General features: G+C 38.0%; 1 protein-coding gene across 1 annotated transcript; it reads left to right on the plus strand.

The window, feature by feature from the left end:
• The first annotated feature begins 808 nt into the window (after nt 1–808).
• On the plus strand, nt 809–15,616 carry LOC145222650 (kinesin-like protein KIF2A). Its single transcript, XM_080088820.1, has 17 exons — nt 809–947; nt 1,009–1,103; nt 1,370–1,453; nt 2,502–2,748; nt 2,869–3,025; nt 5,497–5,647; nt 5,791–5,988; nt 6,075–6,141; nt 6,328–6,419; nt 7,266–7,408; nt 7,767–7,891; nt 8,511–8,599; nt 8,829–9,007; nt 10,270–10,423; nt 11,265–11,369; nt 13,345–13,489; nt 14,381–15,616. The coding sequence occupies exons 1-17, from the start codon at nt 887–889 to the stop codon at nt 14,464–14,466; spliced, it is 2,178 nt and encodes a 725-aa protein (XP_079944946.1). The 5' UTR covers nt 809–886; the 3' UTR covers nt 14,467–15,616.
• The last annotated feature ends 3,815 nt before the right edge of the window (nt 15,617–19,431 follow it).

Below are 19,431 nucleotides of genomic sequence, written 5' to 3' on the forward strand. Positions count from 1 at the left end.
TTAACATTCGTTGAGATAGATTTGCAAACAGCAGTTCTAAAAGATGGCGCTTTATTGGTTGCGGTATGCGTTGGATGATTTCTATGTCATTGAAAAATTCAAAAGCTTTGTTTTTCCAAAAGTTTACTCGATCGTTGGTTGCGAGCTGATGTAAGTTGTTTTTTTACCAAATTACGAGACATATCTTATGCGTGTTTATTTATCACGATTAATTGTAGCAATTTTTGCCATCAGTAATGTGTATTAAACGCATCTTGTTTGAACACACAAGCGTTTTGTACTGTGTGCTGTACATGGTGCACAAGGTGAGATAAAGTGCAAAAATCTCACATTGACCATAAAAAGATGCTCTAATAAAAGGATATAAACGGTGACATAGCACAAAATATGATAACAGAAATTCGATTTTTACTATTAATATCATGTGTACAGTTGTTTGTCTGCAAAGCTGCTAAACACAAAAGATCATATTTACGGTTACAAGGTGTAGCTATGCAGCGTGTTTAGCTATTATCAACCAATTGTACCCTTTACTGTTGTGTTCTCCATAGTGTTTTAATGTCACACAGTAATTTCCAGCTTGGTGGTTGTTTTAGTCCTAATATGTCACTATGTTTTCTTTCACGAAGCAATATATACTCATCTCAATTTGAAAACTACGTATATTATTTTTGATATTTAAATATAGTATATTAAATTTATTTAAATGGTGTAAAACACTTTAGTTTAATCTGTAGATTGATTGGTATTGTATAGGAAACAAATGATAAAGTCCCTAAAACCAAAATGATTGCCAATATTTCCAGTAGATACCATGTAACAAGAACTTTTATTTTTAGAATCTTTTTCTATTAAATGTTTTTCTTTCAAATTATATTTTTTAAAAATGAGTGTAAACTTTGGTGGATTGGTGAAAGGGACCAGTGTCAACATACGAAGAAGCAATGGTATGCTGGACATATTTGTATTTTTGTTGTTTTCAAGCATAACCTATTTTTGTTTGTATAGGTCGTGTCCACAAAGCCATTGTGACTGAACTACAGCGTGATACTGCAAGTGTTACAGTTGAATGGTTTGAAGATGATGAAACAAAAGGAAAGGAGGTAAACATATGTTAATGTTTACAGACTGGTTTCTGAAAAATTAGGGTTTGTTTACAACACAGCCCAAAAAATGGAACAGAAATTAAACATCAATAAGGAAATAAACTTCATTGGGACCTCATTTTGATTTTGCCTGCTGCATTGTAAATGACCCCGAACTAATAAAACATGATATTCAAATAATATTTTGTGTTTGTAAACTAAAAAAATATGTTTTTTACAGTACTCCATTTGTAAGATTATTTAATAATAATGAATTTATCCAGGTGTCTTTGGAGATGGTTTTCGAATTAAATCCTGAAGTAGCACCAAGCAGTGGCAAGCAAACACAAGACCGTCCTCCATCACGGGTATATTAATACTTGAACTTGTAAAGTTGTAAATATTTACACTGCATTTAAACAAGAGCTTAAACTGTCTGTTGTTTTTACCATTTTTTTAGGAAACCAGGTCTTATCGATCATTCAGAAAAGTCAAAGCTAAGGTTAAGATCGAACATTTTATTCAGGCAATTGTTGTACACTAATCATTATGATTTTTCATGGAAGTTAATTTTCTTGCAGTCCAATACGCTGCAAAATTTATAATTTGGGAGCTGCCCTGATTGGTATGAAATTGTACTATGTGGTCCTGTTGATTTAAAACAATACAATTAAAAAAAGATACAAATAGTGCTAATCAAGTTTTCAATCTAACTATTAGACAATCTTATCCTTGTATGTAGTGACATGCAAGTTCTAAATTGGAATTCAATTACTGCCTTGAGTTTTTGCTTAAATATCTGATTTAAGTATGTTGCTTTTAATATCTATGGCAGTATATATGTTGATTACTTTTTGTTTTTCAATGGAGAAATTTTTTCTGAAAAAATAATAATGGTGTGTTTGGGTAGAATTTGTCACTGTCCCTGTCTTTTCACAAATGCTTTGGTTTCTTTTTACTGGTGGCATGGAGGATATGGTAGTTGTGAAGCAATTAGGTAGAGAACTTTTCAAGTGCCTGTTAAGTCTTCTTAAAGTTGGTGCCTGTAGTGGCACTGGCTTCTGTCTACACAATGTGCTTTTGTGACACAATGCACCAACAAATATCTTCAATAGGTCAACTGTTTTCCAAAAGTGTTTTATAATTTAGAATTTAACACCATTCTTCTGGACAAGTAGTGGAGTTACCTAATGTCAAAACCCTTTTATAACTGCTTTGTGACAAAAGTGATTGACTTGCTATATTTAATGCACAATCAAGCAAATTTTGCGTAATTGTTATGTGACAATTGAAAGATGTTTTTCAAACACTTCTTGTTTGCAAAACTGAAAATTATTGGTTTGCTGTGTATTGTTTCATTTTTTAACTTCACCATTTAATTTATGCTGAAATGATCTAACACTTAAAATTTTCTAGAAAACTGATGCACGAAGTCGACGGACAATCCAACCTCCGATGAACCTGCGAAATCAACAAAAGGAAAATCGTAGTCCATCTCCTTCACCTTACTATAAACGTGTACCAAAGGTTGAAGCAAACCCACCAAACTCATCAAGGCCTTTGCATAGAGGAGAATTTAAGCCTGAGATTGGCCCCAACAACAATAATGCAGTTGCAGTGAATGGCAATGGATCTGTGATGCCCCCACCTAAGGCTCCACCACGTAACAATTGTTTTTAAATTTTAAAATAAGTTTTTAAATAATGTATATTTTTATAAAACTGCTACAAAGTGTTGGTTGGCAACATTATGAGTTTCAACATTTGGGGAAATTGTGTTTTAGGGGGGAGAAAATCAACAGTAGTTGATGAGGTGGAAAAACTGAGGAGGAACAGAGAGGAACGGAGAGCAGCACAAGTTATTGAGCGTGAGCGACGGCAGCAGTATTTCGATCCTAATAATGCCAACTGGGAATTTGCAATAATGATCAAAGAATTCAGGTAATTTTAAACACCAGTTGTAACTTGTAAGCAGGTAAATATCTTGTATGGTTGGGAAGTATAGATTAAACTTTGAAGTATTTAAATTACCAAAACAAACAAAGGTAACACTGTAATATAATCTTTTTTGATTTTATCTCAATCAAGAAATTTTTAAGAATTATTCAAGTTTCATTTGAAACCAATTATGTTTCAAACAGTTTCACATGTCTTAGTTTGTGAAAATGTGATGGTTTATATTCAGGGTTGCTATCGACGTGAACCATTAAATAAGTACAGCTGAAAAATTAGATTTTCTTGCCAAACGAAACAAACATTTTTGGACAAATCTTTGCATTGATACGAACCATGACATATTACATGCGAATTTTTGGCCAGAAACAATTTGTTTCAGCAACTCCTTGTTTGTTAAAAATACTTCGTGCATCTCACAACAGCATAGGTCTAGGTTTACTTTTACTTGTAGCAGGGATTTGACTTGTGTTTGTTAAAAAATAAGACAAAATAAGGACGTAAGTCAAAAAGAAGGATATTTCTTAGAAATAAGGACAGTACATTTTTCTAAGACATTGTCCTTCAAAATAAGGAAAAATCTTAGAAACTAGAAGAGTGGCTTTCTGATATACTTCCATTTTATATATTCTATACGATATTTACCAATTAACTATACACATCATTTGATCTACACATATGATTGTTTTTGTAAACAAAAACTGATGGGTCCCCACACGCGCGTTTGTGCGGATTTACAGTAAACAAATGTTGCGGTGATTTTTACATTCTTAAGGACAAATTTTTAGAAAGCATTAACCCAACAATAAAAAAAAATTGTTCGTATTCTTTTTGCACTATTATTGTCATGTAATTACAAAATTAAAAAAACGTAACAAAGACTTAAATCTAATTTCTTGCTTTGACCCAGATATAGTCCTCCAAGGTCGGGTTTTGAACACAATTTTTTTAGAAAGCTGTAACAGTTGTGTTACAGACACTTTAAATTAAAAAGCAATTTGCTACAAGTGTATACATAACAAATTGTTTTTCATTTAACTTTGTTTCGCAAAACGAGTACCATTGACCAGTAGTAACCTCTCAGGGTGCACACGCCAAACGACTGTTTGACCTTTTGACACCGTTTTCAATAGCACGCCGTCATTCGTGTTCAACAATACTGTTAAGCCTAATTTATACATGCCTTGAGTATTGACTCCTTAATTGATTGTCAAAAAAAACGCTACGTTATAAAGAAAGTTCTAAGCTGTGTTTGTAATACCGACTAGTTGACCTTAAGTAACCCGTGATCATGCGGCAGCCAACCTGACAACGAGCATTTAAAAAACATTTATTTGGCAAAACTCAAGTTAATTTTTTCATCTTAACTTTTATTAACAAAGTTTTTCTTGACAAATACAAAACCGAAGCACGGTTATTAGGTTTAAATCACGTCATAGGTGTAAAACCTTCGCCAAAACTGAAAATGTGAGTGACCACTTAATAAAACGACATAACTTCTAATCACTGAAACGACGTCTCGTAAAACGTCTGTCCGACGTCAAGCTGAGCCCTCCCGCTGTCGTAAACCAGTGAGTTACTCTCTTGGTACTTCTGCCTACAGTGTCTTTCTTGACCAAACGGGCGTTAGACACATTTATGTTTTGGGGGCCTATGGGTGAACCTCTGGGTCATACGGGGTCAAAATTCACATGGACCATCTTTAGACCAATATCTGCAATGTGTGTAAATTTGAAAAAGTTTCAACCATTCTTTCTTGACCAAAACGTGGGAACAATAGCCGCGCTAAAAATTTCACGTTTTGGGGGGCTGTGGGTGAACCGGGGGATCAAACGGGGTCAAAATTTACATGGACCATCTTTAGACCAATATCTTTAATGTGTGTAAATTTGAAAAAGTTTGAACCATTCTTTCTTGACCAAAACGTGGGAACAAATCTGCGTTAGAAAGAAAAAAAGAAAAAAAGAAAAAAGAAAAAAAGAAAAAAAGAAAAAAAGAAAAAAGAAAAAAAAATATAGACAAAAACAATATGTGTCCCCTTCAGGGAAGGGGACCCATAATAAGGACGGTATGGCAACCCTGTTTATATTGATCATAATCCTGTTACAAATACTTTCACTTCAGCCTTTAGCTTAATGTTGACTTTGTCTTTTTTGGCAAGTCGGGTAAACGCTGGAAAAAATCCTTTGTTTTGTGGAGTATCAGTCAAGTTGATCCAATGTTTGCTAAACACTGATCAAATAAATGTGTACATTTTGTCAGAAGCCACAACATTCACATTGTTAATTTCCATGACTTAAAGTTTCTCTGCTATACTTCACTTCAATGTCTATGAATTATTAACCTGGGATATACCAACACTCCACACTGTGCAACATTGATCAGTGACTGTTTGGGTGTTTTTGAACCATAAAAAGTGTTTGATTGGACTTTTTATGGATCTATTTTACCTTTAACAGGGCCAACCTGGACATGAAACCACTGACAGCAGCTGACCCTGTATTAGACCACAGAATATGTGTTTGCGTACGAAAACGACCTGTAAATAAAAAGGAAATGGCCAGAAAGGAGATTGATGTTATAACTATTCCAAATAAAAATGTTGCAATGGTGAGAATGCCATATCACAGCCATTATATTTAAATTTTAGTGGATTGTAAATCTCATCAAATGAATGTGACAAACCAAGAGTGTGGCGAAAATCCTTATAAAGGAGAAGTTTCACTTCATAATAAATACAATTTTACTCTTAGGTGAGTGAACCCAAAACGAAAGTTGACATGACAAAATACTTGGAGAATCAAAACTTTCGATTTGATTATACATTTGATGAAACATGTTCCAATGAAATGGTGTACTGGTATACAGCTCGACCTCTGGTTGAATGTATTTTTGAGGGAGGGATGGCTACCTGCTTTGCTTATGGTCAAACTGGAAGTGGAAAAACTCACGTAAGTTAAAGAAGACTGCAATCAACTTGGTTGGAATTTAAACAGCAATTTCATTGGACTTAAGCTTTTGATATGTTGTGATTTAGACAATGGGTGGTGATTTCACAGCAGGAAAATCACAAGACACAAGAAAAGGAATATACGCTTTAGCAGGTCTGTTACTGTGACTGTTATAAATATATTTGTGTTTTCTGTAAATCCTGATGCTATGATAAACTACTATCGCATTGTTATGTTATAAGGTTTGATTTCTTTTTACTGTTGGCATGGAGGATTTGGATATTGTAGCTTCATTATGTATATTTTGAGCAAAATAAAAAGGCCAAATGTTATTTGCAGCGCAAGATGTTTTCCAAATACTTCAAAAACCTTCCTATCGACACCTCAACCTTGATGTATACGCAAGCTTTTTCGAAATTTACAGTGGCAAGGTATTCTATCTACATTCACTCTTACGTTTCAGGCTGTGTTGTTTTACTTTCTCCCACGACCATGTGTTCAAGACATCCAGTGATTCACTATTGTTGTGCAACAACCGTTAGCCCACCTTTGTGTCTGAGCTTTAATCCGGTTTGCTGAAACCTGATATTGCCCCAAACTCATCACTGCCAATTGTTGTGGTAAACTGTTCAACGTTGCTATGATGGTGATGTAAATGTTTTGTTACGTCATACATATTTTAAAGTTTCTGGTAATCGGTTGTTTATGCTGTTTTTAAATACTAAAACGTAACTTATGTTTGAAACTCCTCCCAAAAGATTTTTTTAATCAAAACTAAAAATGATTGATCTTTAACGCTTCCTTTCTGTTGTTGTTTTCGTCAACAAATGATTTTTTTTCCAAAACTTTTAGGTTTTTTTTAATTTCTAGCGTAAAAGACTGACGGTTTTGACATTACATAGTAAAAGAATATCCTATTGTACCGACCTTGACGAGCCATTCTTCTGGTAATGGGGCCCATAAATGGCACTAAACAAACTGATTTACTGTGAAAATAAATGTTGTCATTAAAGGTAGGGACGCGTTTGTCCGTGTTCTGAATTGCGTGAGTGCTTTGCCTGTTGCGTAAAAATGTTTTTTTTTCTTAGATGATATTGGTTTAACTTAGTGCATGAAGAGTGTACAACCTTCTGGGCCAATAGTCTCAAAACATTAAAAGACGCAAAATCTTAAAACTGCAATTGCTCCAGGAATTATATTTATGATACCAAATTGATTCAATGTTGTTGTGTTCAATGTTGTTCACACATCGTAACAAACTGTACTGTTGTTTTCAGGTCTTCGATTTGCTAAACAAGAAATGTCGTTTACGTGTATTGGAAGACGGCAAACAACAAGTCCAGGTTGTGGGTCTGCAGGAACGCCGAGTTACATGTATAGAAGATGTTCTTCAACTTATATCTGAAGGGACACGTTGCAGGTAAATTATCTGCCGTGTTAAATTGTCCCATTTTATCAATATGATAACCTTATGAGACATAACACCAATATTTCCACTTTATGTATGTTTAAGCATTAAAGTTAAAGGCATTGTTGGAGAGCATTTACAACAGGTGTATAAAACCATTCGTGTTAAAAATTACCGATTTAGAAGCTATTTTTATGGTCAAAAACATTGCTGTGTTAAATTTCATACTTTATTGACGCCTGTTTCCTAAATGAAACCAAATATGCATGTGGATTTTGTAATGTTTTATTCATGACAAACCACCGTTTTATAAGCCCCAAGAAGTACGAGCGAAATCAAGCAAATTTAAATCTCCTCTTATGCTGAACAGAACATCTGGTGTTACGTCAGCAAACCAACATTCTTCAAGATCACATGCAGTCTTCCAGCTGATTTTGCGGAGAAGTGGGCCCCGACAACAACTGCACGGGAAATTTTCTCTCATTGATTTAGCCGGTACATTTTGCGGAGTCATTGGGACTTTTTTATAGCATTTTCGGGCTGGCAAACATGCAGATGGTTAACACAGTTGAAAGTGTTTTTACACCGGTTTATGAAAATCCTGTTTCGTACTTTTTGAATAAGGGTACACCTCAAAATTCGATTTTTCAATATAGCAATAGTGCACATCAATGTGCTAGAAATTCATTTAAAAGTAGTGTTTAAAATGTTTTAAACAGTTTCAAATCGGATAATTCCCTATGTTAGACCATTGCGTTTGCTTAATAATTGTACTAAAAAACGACAAACACCGACAGAGAAATATACTGAGCAGCATTTTAAGTGTAAATGGCCAAATGACGCTATCCTAGATACAACAAGATATATTCGAGCAAAACTGATAAGGTCCTTTCAAGTTAGTCTACACGTATTATTCTCCCAGAATTTCCCTACAAGCTGGGGGAAATTTTGCAAAAGCATTTATTCTTTTTTATGCTATGTTGCCATTAAACGAAATACCGTCTCGAATGAGTGAAACCACAACGGTGTTATATGAACAACTTACACACTCCGATGCGCACCATTGAGAGCTTTCGGGTGTTTGGGGGTTTTGATCTTTGTGGTGTTGTGACAGGTAACGAGAGAGGAGCCGATACGACGAGCGCTGATCGTCAAACCAGAGTCGAAGGTGCTGAAATCAACAAAAGTCTTCTAGCTCTCAAAGTAAGTGAACCGAAATTTCGCGTCAGGCCAAAAACCGTTACCACAAAAAATATTCCCAAGGTTTTGTGCTTAAGGATATGACCTGCTTAATTAAATGGCTACTGTTAACGCTGTTTTTGATACACTTTTACTAATTTACGACAGTACTTTTAAAACTGTATACAGCGTACATCATTCCTTACACGAGAAACAACATCACCAAAGTAAATACAAAATATTTCCATGACAGGAATGCATCAGAGCGATGAGTCAGAACAAACAACATCTTCCCTTCAGAGCAAGCAAACTCACACAGGTTTTGCGCGACTCCTTCATCGGGGAAAGATCGCGGACTTGTATGATTGCTACCATCTCACCCGGAATCACTTCATGTGAACACACACTTAACACACTCAGATACGCCGACAGGTAACCTAGTATATGTGTACTGTTATTTGGCTGACACTAATTTGCTAACGCTGAGACATGGACCGAGATTTATGAGACGCAACTGCGCTAGGTTGAAAACAAAAATTGTTCAAATAATGAAAAGGTGAACTTTTGTATGTGGTTGATTTAAACAAGTCAAAACGTCTATAAAGCGAAATATATTTATGCGACCAAAGTCAGTTCTGTGGCCAAATAAAGGCCTGGTTCACCATTGCACATAAATATCTCAGTTTCTCATCACGAAAACAAAAGAAAAAACATACTAACCTTTTGCTCGCAAATTTGAATACAAGTTTATCTGTCACGAACATGGCCATTAAATGTCTACTGGACTTCGTCCCTCTTTTGAAAGTGTCCCTTGTGTTTTTGCATTCATTTCTCTCGTCTGGATCAACTTCAACTTTAACCGGTAACTTGCATGACAACCTTGATTGTCTCCGCTTGCCTTCGTGTTGCGCCTTTGTAAAACCCTTAGAGTAAAAGACTTTTCGGTTTCTTCATCTACCAAAACCGCGACGTCGCATCTCCGCGGAAGCAAAGAACGCTCGCATTCTGAATCACGTTCATCCGTTCGTGGTTCGAATCTCACCAAAGCCAACCCTGAAGGCGACCGTTCTTTTAAAGCCCCCATAAGCCCACTGAAGAAATCCCTTGCTCCTAGCCATAGCGACACATGCTTGTCCAACTATAGCGGCAACGAAGACGACGTAGAATTGTTATCCAGTGTGGTTGACTGCTTTGCAAATCTGCGTGGCGCTTATAGTCTCCAAGCTGATCTTGACATCTTGACACGTTCGCTTGGATCCGACGAGGAAAGAAATTGTTTAAACTGGCTCGAGGAAGACTTGCCTTCGCTACCGCACGACCAGTGTGTTGTTGTTACTTGCATTGCAAGATGCTGGCTGTTGTGCTTGAAACTGTTTGTACATGAGTGTTGGATGTTATTTTTAGGGATATACTGTTAACATTCGGTCTTGATATTTTTATTTTTTGGCTGGTTTTGAGAACAGGTGACAATTAAGTTTAAACAACCATTTAAGTACTGGGCCCTGAGGGTTTTATACTTAAGCGTGAATACTCTAAAATCCCTATAAAAAATCTATACGAATCACCCATTAAAATTTATTGTTGTGCATGCAAAGTCATGATCAAAAACTTTGTAACGCTTCTGTTATAATTTACTTCTTCATACATGAAAAAAGTCAATTGTGTAAACAACAAAAACTATTTTATTTTGTCAGGGTGAAGGAACTTGCTGTGGACGACGGAGCTGACGAACCTTTCAAGAAGCGACCGGCTGTTGGTGGACCCTTGGAACGGTTGGACGAATCTCCACAACACGTTAGCATTCATTCGCCCAATAACAGCGACCTTGCGTTGATCAGCTCCATGTGTGTAAGTACTTGAAACTTAGTTTACTTCATGAAATGATAGCAAGTTGTCACAACGACAACGGTGAACACTTCTAAACTCTATCCCAGAACTCTGTTTTCCATCGTATATCTAATTGCACTTTGCATAAAAGCATAAAAACAACACAAAAAAGTGGATTGTTGAAACGATGACAATGAAATGTTACGCAATGAACTTGATTTCTCAGTTTTTTCTATGAAGTTTCCAAAACTGTCGCAAAGTCAAACGGTGTTTGCTTTGCTGCACTTCTAAACATAAGATCTGTTAATAAGCAGATGTTGAATGGGCAATGACATGTGTTAACAAATCCCAATAAAGCTTACACAGGACATCCAGGAACACGCAGACACACAAACATGTTTAAGTGACAAGTGATACCTTTTCTGCACTTTTAAATTCACAGTTGAGGCTTAGCCATGTTTAGGTTACTTGTAAAGATATCATGTCGAGTTTAATATGATACCATTTTGATAAAAAAGTCTAGCAATTTAAAGTAATTTGACTAGCGATTTGAAGATCCAAAAATCACAAGAAAAAATGTCTTGAAGGTTAAATATATACACTGGGACCAATATTTCAGTACTTCGCTTTTTTATGCCGCCATAATAGCTCCAATGCTATTTTAAACCTTAATGTGAGATATAGTCATTGCTCACGGAAAGACTAATTTGGAATTTGGTGATATACCTAAAAACACGAAAGTGTAATGGTGTTGGTGTATGCAAATTCTATAATTACACACTAAAATATCTGCTGAATGGAAATATTAAATCTATAGCTAACACCATTAAAAAAGTATTGAACTTGCCCATCACTTCTGCAGGAGAACGAATTGTCACGTGAGATGTATGAGGTGCATCAAACTGTCACCAGTCTACAAGAAATTGAAGAGGAAACCGTTGAATGTCACCGCAACTTTCTCCAAGGGGTAAGTCGTTTTAACTACGCCCGAACCGCCCTTTTCTACAAAACCACATCGCTGATTGATGATACCGCATTAGAATTTGTTTTTGACTACATCTGTTGTGGAAAATGACTCTTTTGAAACGAGTTTTGCCTAATATAGGGCGTCACCTGGTGGCTTAGGATTTGGTCGCAAAGTGTAAAATGGTAACGATTTGTCAGATTGTCGCAAACTAGTCGGGTCAGATGTCCCAACTGTTGCTAATTTGTGTTGAACGCTGTCTTTTGGCACACCAAGAACTGTCGAGATGTTTGCTGTATTCTCCCCACAATAGAATGACCTCGTTTGAAAACTCACACCACCGCACCCAAAACCTCAGGTTACTCTAATTCAAACACAAGGCGTGGCATGGCGTGATGAGAGAAACTATTAGATGCATTGTTACGTCATAAGATGCCTCAGTTTCAATGCACTATGCAAGTTAATTTGTGGCACAGATATTGGTCAAATCATTTCGAAATTAACCTGCTACAATTGCCTGCTGATTCTGTATGATTTTTAAACTCGTTTTCCATCTATGTTTGAAAACTGTGGGATTGTTTCGTTTTTTAAACGCGCACTTACAGATTGCGCGCACAAATCAACACAAAATCCACTTTAGCTTTGTGTATAATAAATTGCAGTGTTTTTGATGTTTGGTCCCAACTGGTGCAAACTAAACACTTATCCAAAACAAACACCCTCTTGACAATAGCCAAACTAAAGCAAATGCCTCCGACACGTCTTATAATACCTTGGGCGTGAAAACATAAGCTGTACTATTTGTTTCAACACCGCACATGTATTGGAAACTATAATAACAACTCGACTCGGCACTTTCAAATACCACAAACCCCATGTGACTGTTGTAGCAGTCTAGTCCTCCCCTCTGGGTGGAAACAAGCCGCCACAGATTTAAGTCGCCGAGTCAACGGTTTATTGATGAAACACACTTATGTTTTTCAGTGTCCGCAGACAATTATTGATTGCCATATGTTTCTTCTCATAATGGTTTTGACTAGGTTATGATGTTTTTGCTAGAATGCTGATTTTCATACTATTCTTTTTAAAATAATTTAATTTTCCCTAAAATGTAACCAGTTGCATTTGTATGACATGAGTGCACTAAATAGATCTGTAAAGCCCTCTAGTTAGGACCCAGTAGTAGATTGAGGAAATATTCGCTTACGTTAAAGTGGTTAACAGTTAAAACACGGTGCTGTTTGTCTTGGTTACCCCTGGCCAGTGGCGTAGACAGGGAGGGGCCAAAGGGACCATGGCCCCTCCCAAATTTTTCAAGTTGTATACTGAGAAACTTTGATTTAGTGCAGTTTTGTCCCTCATCATTGTGGCTTCTTCTTTCAACTATCAAAGAAATATATAAATTAACAAAAATGACTGTTGTCGCCACATTGCAAGCTGAAATCCATGCTTTTTGTATTTATGTAGACATGGAATAAATCAAAAAAGCGTTTGGCTGTACGGTCGAACCAAAGTATGGCAAGTCACGTGTTTGGTAAAAGCACGCCTTACGCCGAGCATTAGCAAAAAGTTGTATTAGACAGCAAACTATTTGGCCCCTTCCAAAATTTTCGTCTGCCTACGCCACTGCCCCTGGCCCGAGAGTAGTCCACAGTGTTTGGGAAACTTTTTTGGGTTTTGTGACATAATGCACATGTTCATGCTCCCACAAATCTTTAGAAACTTTCAGCCACATCAACATGGGACTCTACGTTTTACTTTGAGTAAAGTTACGAAAACACATAAGTATAAAAAAAAAAAACGGTTTCTGATCAGTTTGTAATACGAAATAGGCCTTGTGATCAAACTGCTTCGAATGCTGCCTTTTGTTTCCAGTAGGTTATTTCAAATTCGCAAGAAAGCCTAAACGTGTTTTGTTTTTGTGGTAAATTTCGTATGTACTTTGTACCTGTGATTTTAACATTAGTCAAACACACAGCTTACCAATTCGGTGACGACGTCGAGCAACCTCTTCAATATGACAGAGGACGTTGACTTCGATCCGGAAGCTTATGTAGCGAAGCTCAAGGAACAGTTGGCGGCATCTGACGAGGAGTATAGGAAGTTGCGTGGTGAACTGAAAGGTAAGAACTTATGATAAACTCACTCATGTCATTATCTGTAGGACATATTACATCGCATTGATCAGGAAATCACATCTTCAATGATGGTGATGTAACAAGATAGGCTTAAAGTGTGGAAAGTTGCTATTGTCTGTTTGTTGAGAAAACGCCATACACACTGATTTTTGTGAATATAGCATTACACAATAATGATGATGACATGATTGCATTAGTGGCACATGGCTGTGTTAACAAATATTTCAATACATGTAAACCTTGAAAATCACATTTTAGACAGAAAATACGCACAAAATTTGACGTCTTTGCCTATTTCCCTTGGATTTACGATTTGATAATGTAGGAAATATAAATCACGACGAAATTTTTATTTTCTACAATATTTAAATATAGGCTATACAATACACCAAAACAATTGTTTTCTGCAATTTAATCGTAAAAAAATATTTTAACATTCAAGATGCATTGGTTTTGAAGACTTAAATCGATTTAAGCGTTGCGCAATTAGAAGTGGGTATCTTTTCCTAGATCAAGCGTTTGGAGACAAAACAGTACGTTTACTATAAATAAAACCATCCCTGTCTAAGATTTTAGGTCAATGGTTCCCTAGGGGGGTTTTGTGGCCGTGGGCACGATGCTTTGGCGGGCAATGTATTTTCAATCACGCCATTCAAAGATAGAAAATAATGCGCTTGGCCAGGTTTTTCCGGCGCTCTGCCACGATGCTCACTCCTTTGCTCTCATTAATTGGATTACTAACGTGCGTTGCAGAGGTGTTCTAAAATCCACCGTCGATTTCATGTTTTTCCAATTACGCCAAAAAAATTTAAAATGCAGTTTTTGAATTGTTTTGTTATCTTTTACATAAGTATATCATTTTCTTATTTTTTGCAGCTAAACTTGACGTATTTGAATCAGCACTCCTAGAAGAAGAAGCTCTTTCTCGTAACATTAAAAACAAAGCTGGACCAAGGAACTAAATTCTCGTCGATTTTCATCCTCATGACAACTTTACAACCCAATTCCCGTTGCTATGGCAACGTCCACCACACAGTCAGTGTTGCATTTCAGGGCGAGAGTCCTTGCCTGGTGGCCAGCGCTTTACCTATTTATTTTCCACCATATAGTTAACGCAGTTGTTCAGAGTTTTTTTCAAAGAACGCAGGTGCCCCTGAATGACTGACGCAATTTCCCTTGTAGACATTTGAGGTTATCGAAAGGTCGTCTGGCCATTGCATCATATGTATAGTTCAATTTCGGCGTGTGTGCCCCTCGGCCGTTGCACGCTGCTTCGTCATAAAATACTATTTTTATACTAAACCCGCCGGTACCGTTTGCCAAAGTAGTGCACCGATCGTTTTGTGTTCCCCGTATCATCGCAATGCTGGCAGAAAAGTTCGTGTTACACTGTACAGTAGCAAAACTCGCCTATATACTGTGAGTCGTGGCGCGTGGTTCCTCCCTCGGTTGTTGTAAGCCAATAAACTCTTCCCGTAACTTTCAAGGAAGCTAGACCAGCAAAATTCCCCCGCGCTCGTCAATGGACTGCGATCTGACATTTATTGTTGTGTTTGCGACGAATCAAGTGGCTACTTACAAAGTTCGGTGCTTTGAAAGTTCACTGTTGCCCACCTCATGTGTATGTGTACGTTGTATCTGTGTTGAACGCGCCTGTTTGTGTGATGGCTCGCCCTGTTCCCCTATATTGCTTCCTGCTTCTGGTCGCCAAACGGCTTGAAAACCTCTTCATATTTTCATCTACCGCCAGCGCAGTCCCACCCTGTGTAATGCGATGTAAACCACAGAACAGCCACATTATTATGTTTCAAACAAAGACCGCGTTTGTGTCAGCATATAGCTTGGTGCTATTGGTAGCGTCGTGTCATATGAGGACAGTCATCTCTTCAAGCCGCTAAAATACCCCGATGTAACCTTCCAACGCATGCACTAAAGATTTTGCGCCTGTCTGCTTCGATGATTTATGGTAACAGATCGTTGGTTTGTCGCCAGCGGTGTTTCTTTTCTCGCAAATCTTCTCCGCGTTACGTGTCCTGTCGTTTGTCGGGCCACCATCTATATTTTGTATGTGTCGAGCGCATTTTCTCGTGTAAAATTCTCCACATGAACTTACATTTACCGTGTGATTTTTGCCCAACCAGACTCAACGGTTACAAGAAAGCAAAAACTTGAGCCTGGAAAGCAAAAAATAGACATGCCACATTTTGGGAGGGAATAGGTTTTAAGTTTGCGGTTAGTGATGTGGTAAAGGTCAGGCCATCTACGTCACAGCTACCCGTTGCTTGGTGTTCGGGCTGATAATCGTGGTGTTGTAAAGGTCAGCTGTAAAGCGTTGAACACTCAAGTCGTCATGCAATTAAATCGACCAGCCAGTGGCGCTGGCAACGTCATTTCCGATTTCAAAGACTTACATGTCCCGTGTTTTAATGATATGCGTGATTAAAACATATATACAACACGCTTTTATGCCATGATGTCCTTATTGGTTTGTAGGCCTCCATGTTTGTTAAAGTATGGCCTCTAAACGTTAAATGTACAAACATTATTTGTGCCAAATTTTTGGCTAGATAGCGTTTATTTTAAAATTTAAATTTTGCTTTGCTGCAAAGTTGAAATAGCATGCCGAACGACGTCAACGCCCGTTAGCTGCCTAACAACTGTTTCAGATGTAGGTCAAGCATATTTTGCGCAAGAAATTTTCATGAATTTATGAGTTTAACACCAGGTAAAGTTCGCATTGTCCCCACGATGTGTCAGAACAGCGTCAAACCACGTCGAAGCGATCCACTGACTTGCCGCTGGGCATGCAGTGTATCGTTAGCCGACTTTATCGCCTGCATCGGAATGTCTAAGCTTTGTGGTTGCTGGGTCATATACTATGTGTGTGGAGGAATCTAGGTCATATACTGACTGACTGACGGAATTGTAAAAACCCTCGGTTTGTATCCGGTTTTATTGTGTCCGAACGAACAGTTGGTCAAAAAAATCGAATGCAAAGAAATACTACACTTACAGTAACATACATCAAAAAATTTTGCTTGGCCTTGTGCTGCGTGTGCAACGGTAGTTGATAAATGATTTGCAGATGACGCATGCCAGTCGTGACACATCGACACGACGTTTTGCTCACACTCTGTTCGGTCAAATGCCAATTTAGTGTCGCTATGTCCGGAAAGCATTACTCTTCGGACGCTTAGTAATCCAGGCGGGTTTGGTGTGGCCGCACACACAATACATTAAGTCGCAATCGTGTCTTTAAAAATGCGATTAATTGCAATTTGTGTGACGTCATTCGGCAGGGCGAGGCCGTGCCTGCGTGGTGTGAGCTTTCATACCAAATTCGGCTTTAGTCAATATTAGGCGGTTTGCCGAATGTTGGCGACAACAATATAGGGAGAATGAGAAGGCGCAAGTGGGAAAATTGCAATAGCTTCGTTGCATTTATCGTGCTTTCGCAAATAGTTCAAAAAACAACGCTCGGTCGCCATGTTCGGTTATAATTTTAAGTTAAACGCATGATGTACATTAACGTTTGTTTAAACTAGACATAAAAAAGAAAACTAAACCCAGCAATAAAACAACATATCAAAACTGACTTCGATTTGTACTTGTAGGCGAACGATAAAAATGTAATTTGACTTCAGTCCATTCCTTGTTTAAGACGACCAACAAATTTTATCCGTCTTGCTGCTGTTGGTTGGCCTCAGCCACAGCATCGTTCACGATTTCACTTGACATTCTGTTTGCGCTTTCCTGTTGCTGCTGATCAATTTCGTCATTGTTGCCAGCAGCCTCTTGCTCGACAGGAGCCTGTTCCACTTCCGCAGCAGTGCCGTTCGCCTCCTGTTGGGTTTCCTTTGCTTGCTCTTGAGGTTGTTCTTCCGCTGGTGCTGGGGAGGCTGCTGCCTCTTCATTAGCTGCCTCTTTTGCTGATCCTTTGCCACAAATTGATCCCATTTTGGTGTAGCGGAGTTTTTGGGGTTAGATTGAACTGGTTTCTGTTGTTTGCCGTTATTTTCTTAAACCAGGACAGCTTGACTTTACCCAGTTACAATTAAACACAAACAGCTTCAACTTGGAAACAATTGCTTTTAGGGTTCTGCAATATAAAAAATCGTAAAAATAAACACAAAATCACCAAAATCTACAATTAAAAGTCTTGTTGTCACAAACTACGCCCTCGGATTTGCCACTTCTGCGTGCTCGTTCAAGCCTAACCAATTCAACTGAGAGAAAAGCTAAAGCCTCTACTACAACCAAGTGCCACACAGGAAAACTCAGCTAATTCGCAATGCACTGTCTGCCAACAACTTTCGACTCATTCCGCTGGGTAGTTAAGGAAACGAATGCTTCACGATTGCTTCGACTGTGCTGCGGAACAAATCGTTACGCGTTTTACGCAGACCGAACGTAATGAATAAAAGATGTTGTGACTTGCAACCGCAATTTGGCCCCAGCTGTTAGGTTTGGTACAACAAACACACCAAGCCGCCTCTAGTTCTCAAACTGTGTTAATTTCCCACATTACACAATCTGTTTCGATGCGCTGCTCATGAAATATTCAGGGAGGCGTCCCTGATCAGCAAAATCTCAATACCTGCTACTGGTTGCGCGACGTTCAGAAGTAACTCCCCGGAGACTACCGATATCGCGATTTGTTTCCATCTTTTTCGGTCGTCGGGCAATTTGGCGGCCCCGGCAGACATTTGTAACTCACAACAATTCCCTATTGATTTTGCTACGCCTGGCTGCGAGAAGAAAGTCTGTCGCAGTCTTTCTAACTGACTGATTTGCCGCCGCCGCACGAAAAACAAGGTGCCAAGTCAACTAAACTGGCTTTGAAGCCATCTCCCTTCGTTTAGAGCCGCCGATGACCACTTGTGAATACCGCCCGGCAGGAGGACACTTGCTTTATTGTTTTGAGAAGGAGAAACTACGCAGTCATCCATCACCACAAAAGTTTCAAAGTCTAACGATAACTAGTTAAGTCTTCAAGTCGTTATAATTCAAGAGCGACAGAGAAGGCTTGTTGTACGTCTTTTAACAATTGCCCTGTTGATTTCATTTGTAAACCTCAACTTGCTCTTAACTTAACAATCCACATATCCAATAAAGATCTTTCAATTTGCGTACATAATACTGTTTAAAGAATTACCAATCTGTTCGTTTCCTTGTATGGTTTTCGCAAGCAATAAACGAATGCCATTGGAATTGCGTCGCTTGCTCGAGGCTGTTTAGTATTATTCGTGGCCACCGCGAGAACGCTATAACACCGATAAGAAAATGCAAACATGAAACGAAAGAGGTGACTTTCCCAAGCTTTGCAGCTAGATTCTCTTTACTTATGACAAACCAAGTCCCTGGTGTAATATTGCCGGCAGTTTGGACCTCAGAGGCTTGCCAAAGTTTATAGCTACATCCGCTCTCTTCGGCAAATTTGGTCATTTCTGAGTCAAACATGAGCTCACTCATAATCCACACCGTTGTCAAACAGTGTATAGCATTTTAATGGATTTTGATATGTACTGCATAATACACCGAATTTACGAAGGTTTTTCAAATTCCAAAACGTTAAACAGGTACAAATATATTGTAAAGCTATGAATCCATGTGCATCTATGCTGTGATGTTTTTGATTCGTCTTTGTTTTTTTATTCGTTTAACACATTTTGCTAGAAATCGCAGTATAACTAAACAAACCAATTTGGCGATGCTACATGTAATATGAAGAAAAAGTCCCAATCAGACAATTCGCCGCAAAAGAAAGTATGTAATGTGCAATTAGAGCATTCAAGGGAAGGAATAATTACATGTGTTTGAGGTTTGGCGCATCATTATCGGCAAATGTAAGTGACATATATATATTAAGCACCCGCATTTAAGTTTGAAAGATTAATGTTAATCTTTGTGTTTGAAACAGTTCCAAC

The sequence above is a fragment of the Phallusia mammillata genome, chromosome 4 (assembly GCF_965637545.1).
Source record: "Phallusia mammillata chromosome 4, kaPhaMamm4.hap1.1, whole genome shotgun sequence".
NCBI lineage: Eukaryota > Metazoa > Chordata > Ascidiacea > Phlebobranchia > Ascidiidae > Phallusia > Phallusia mammillata.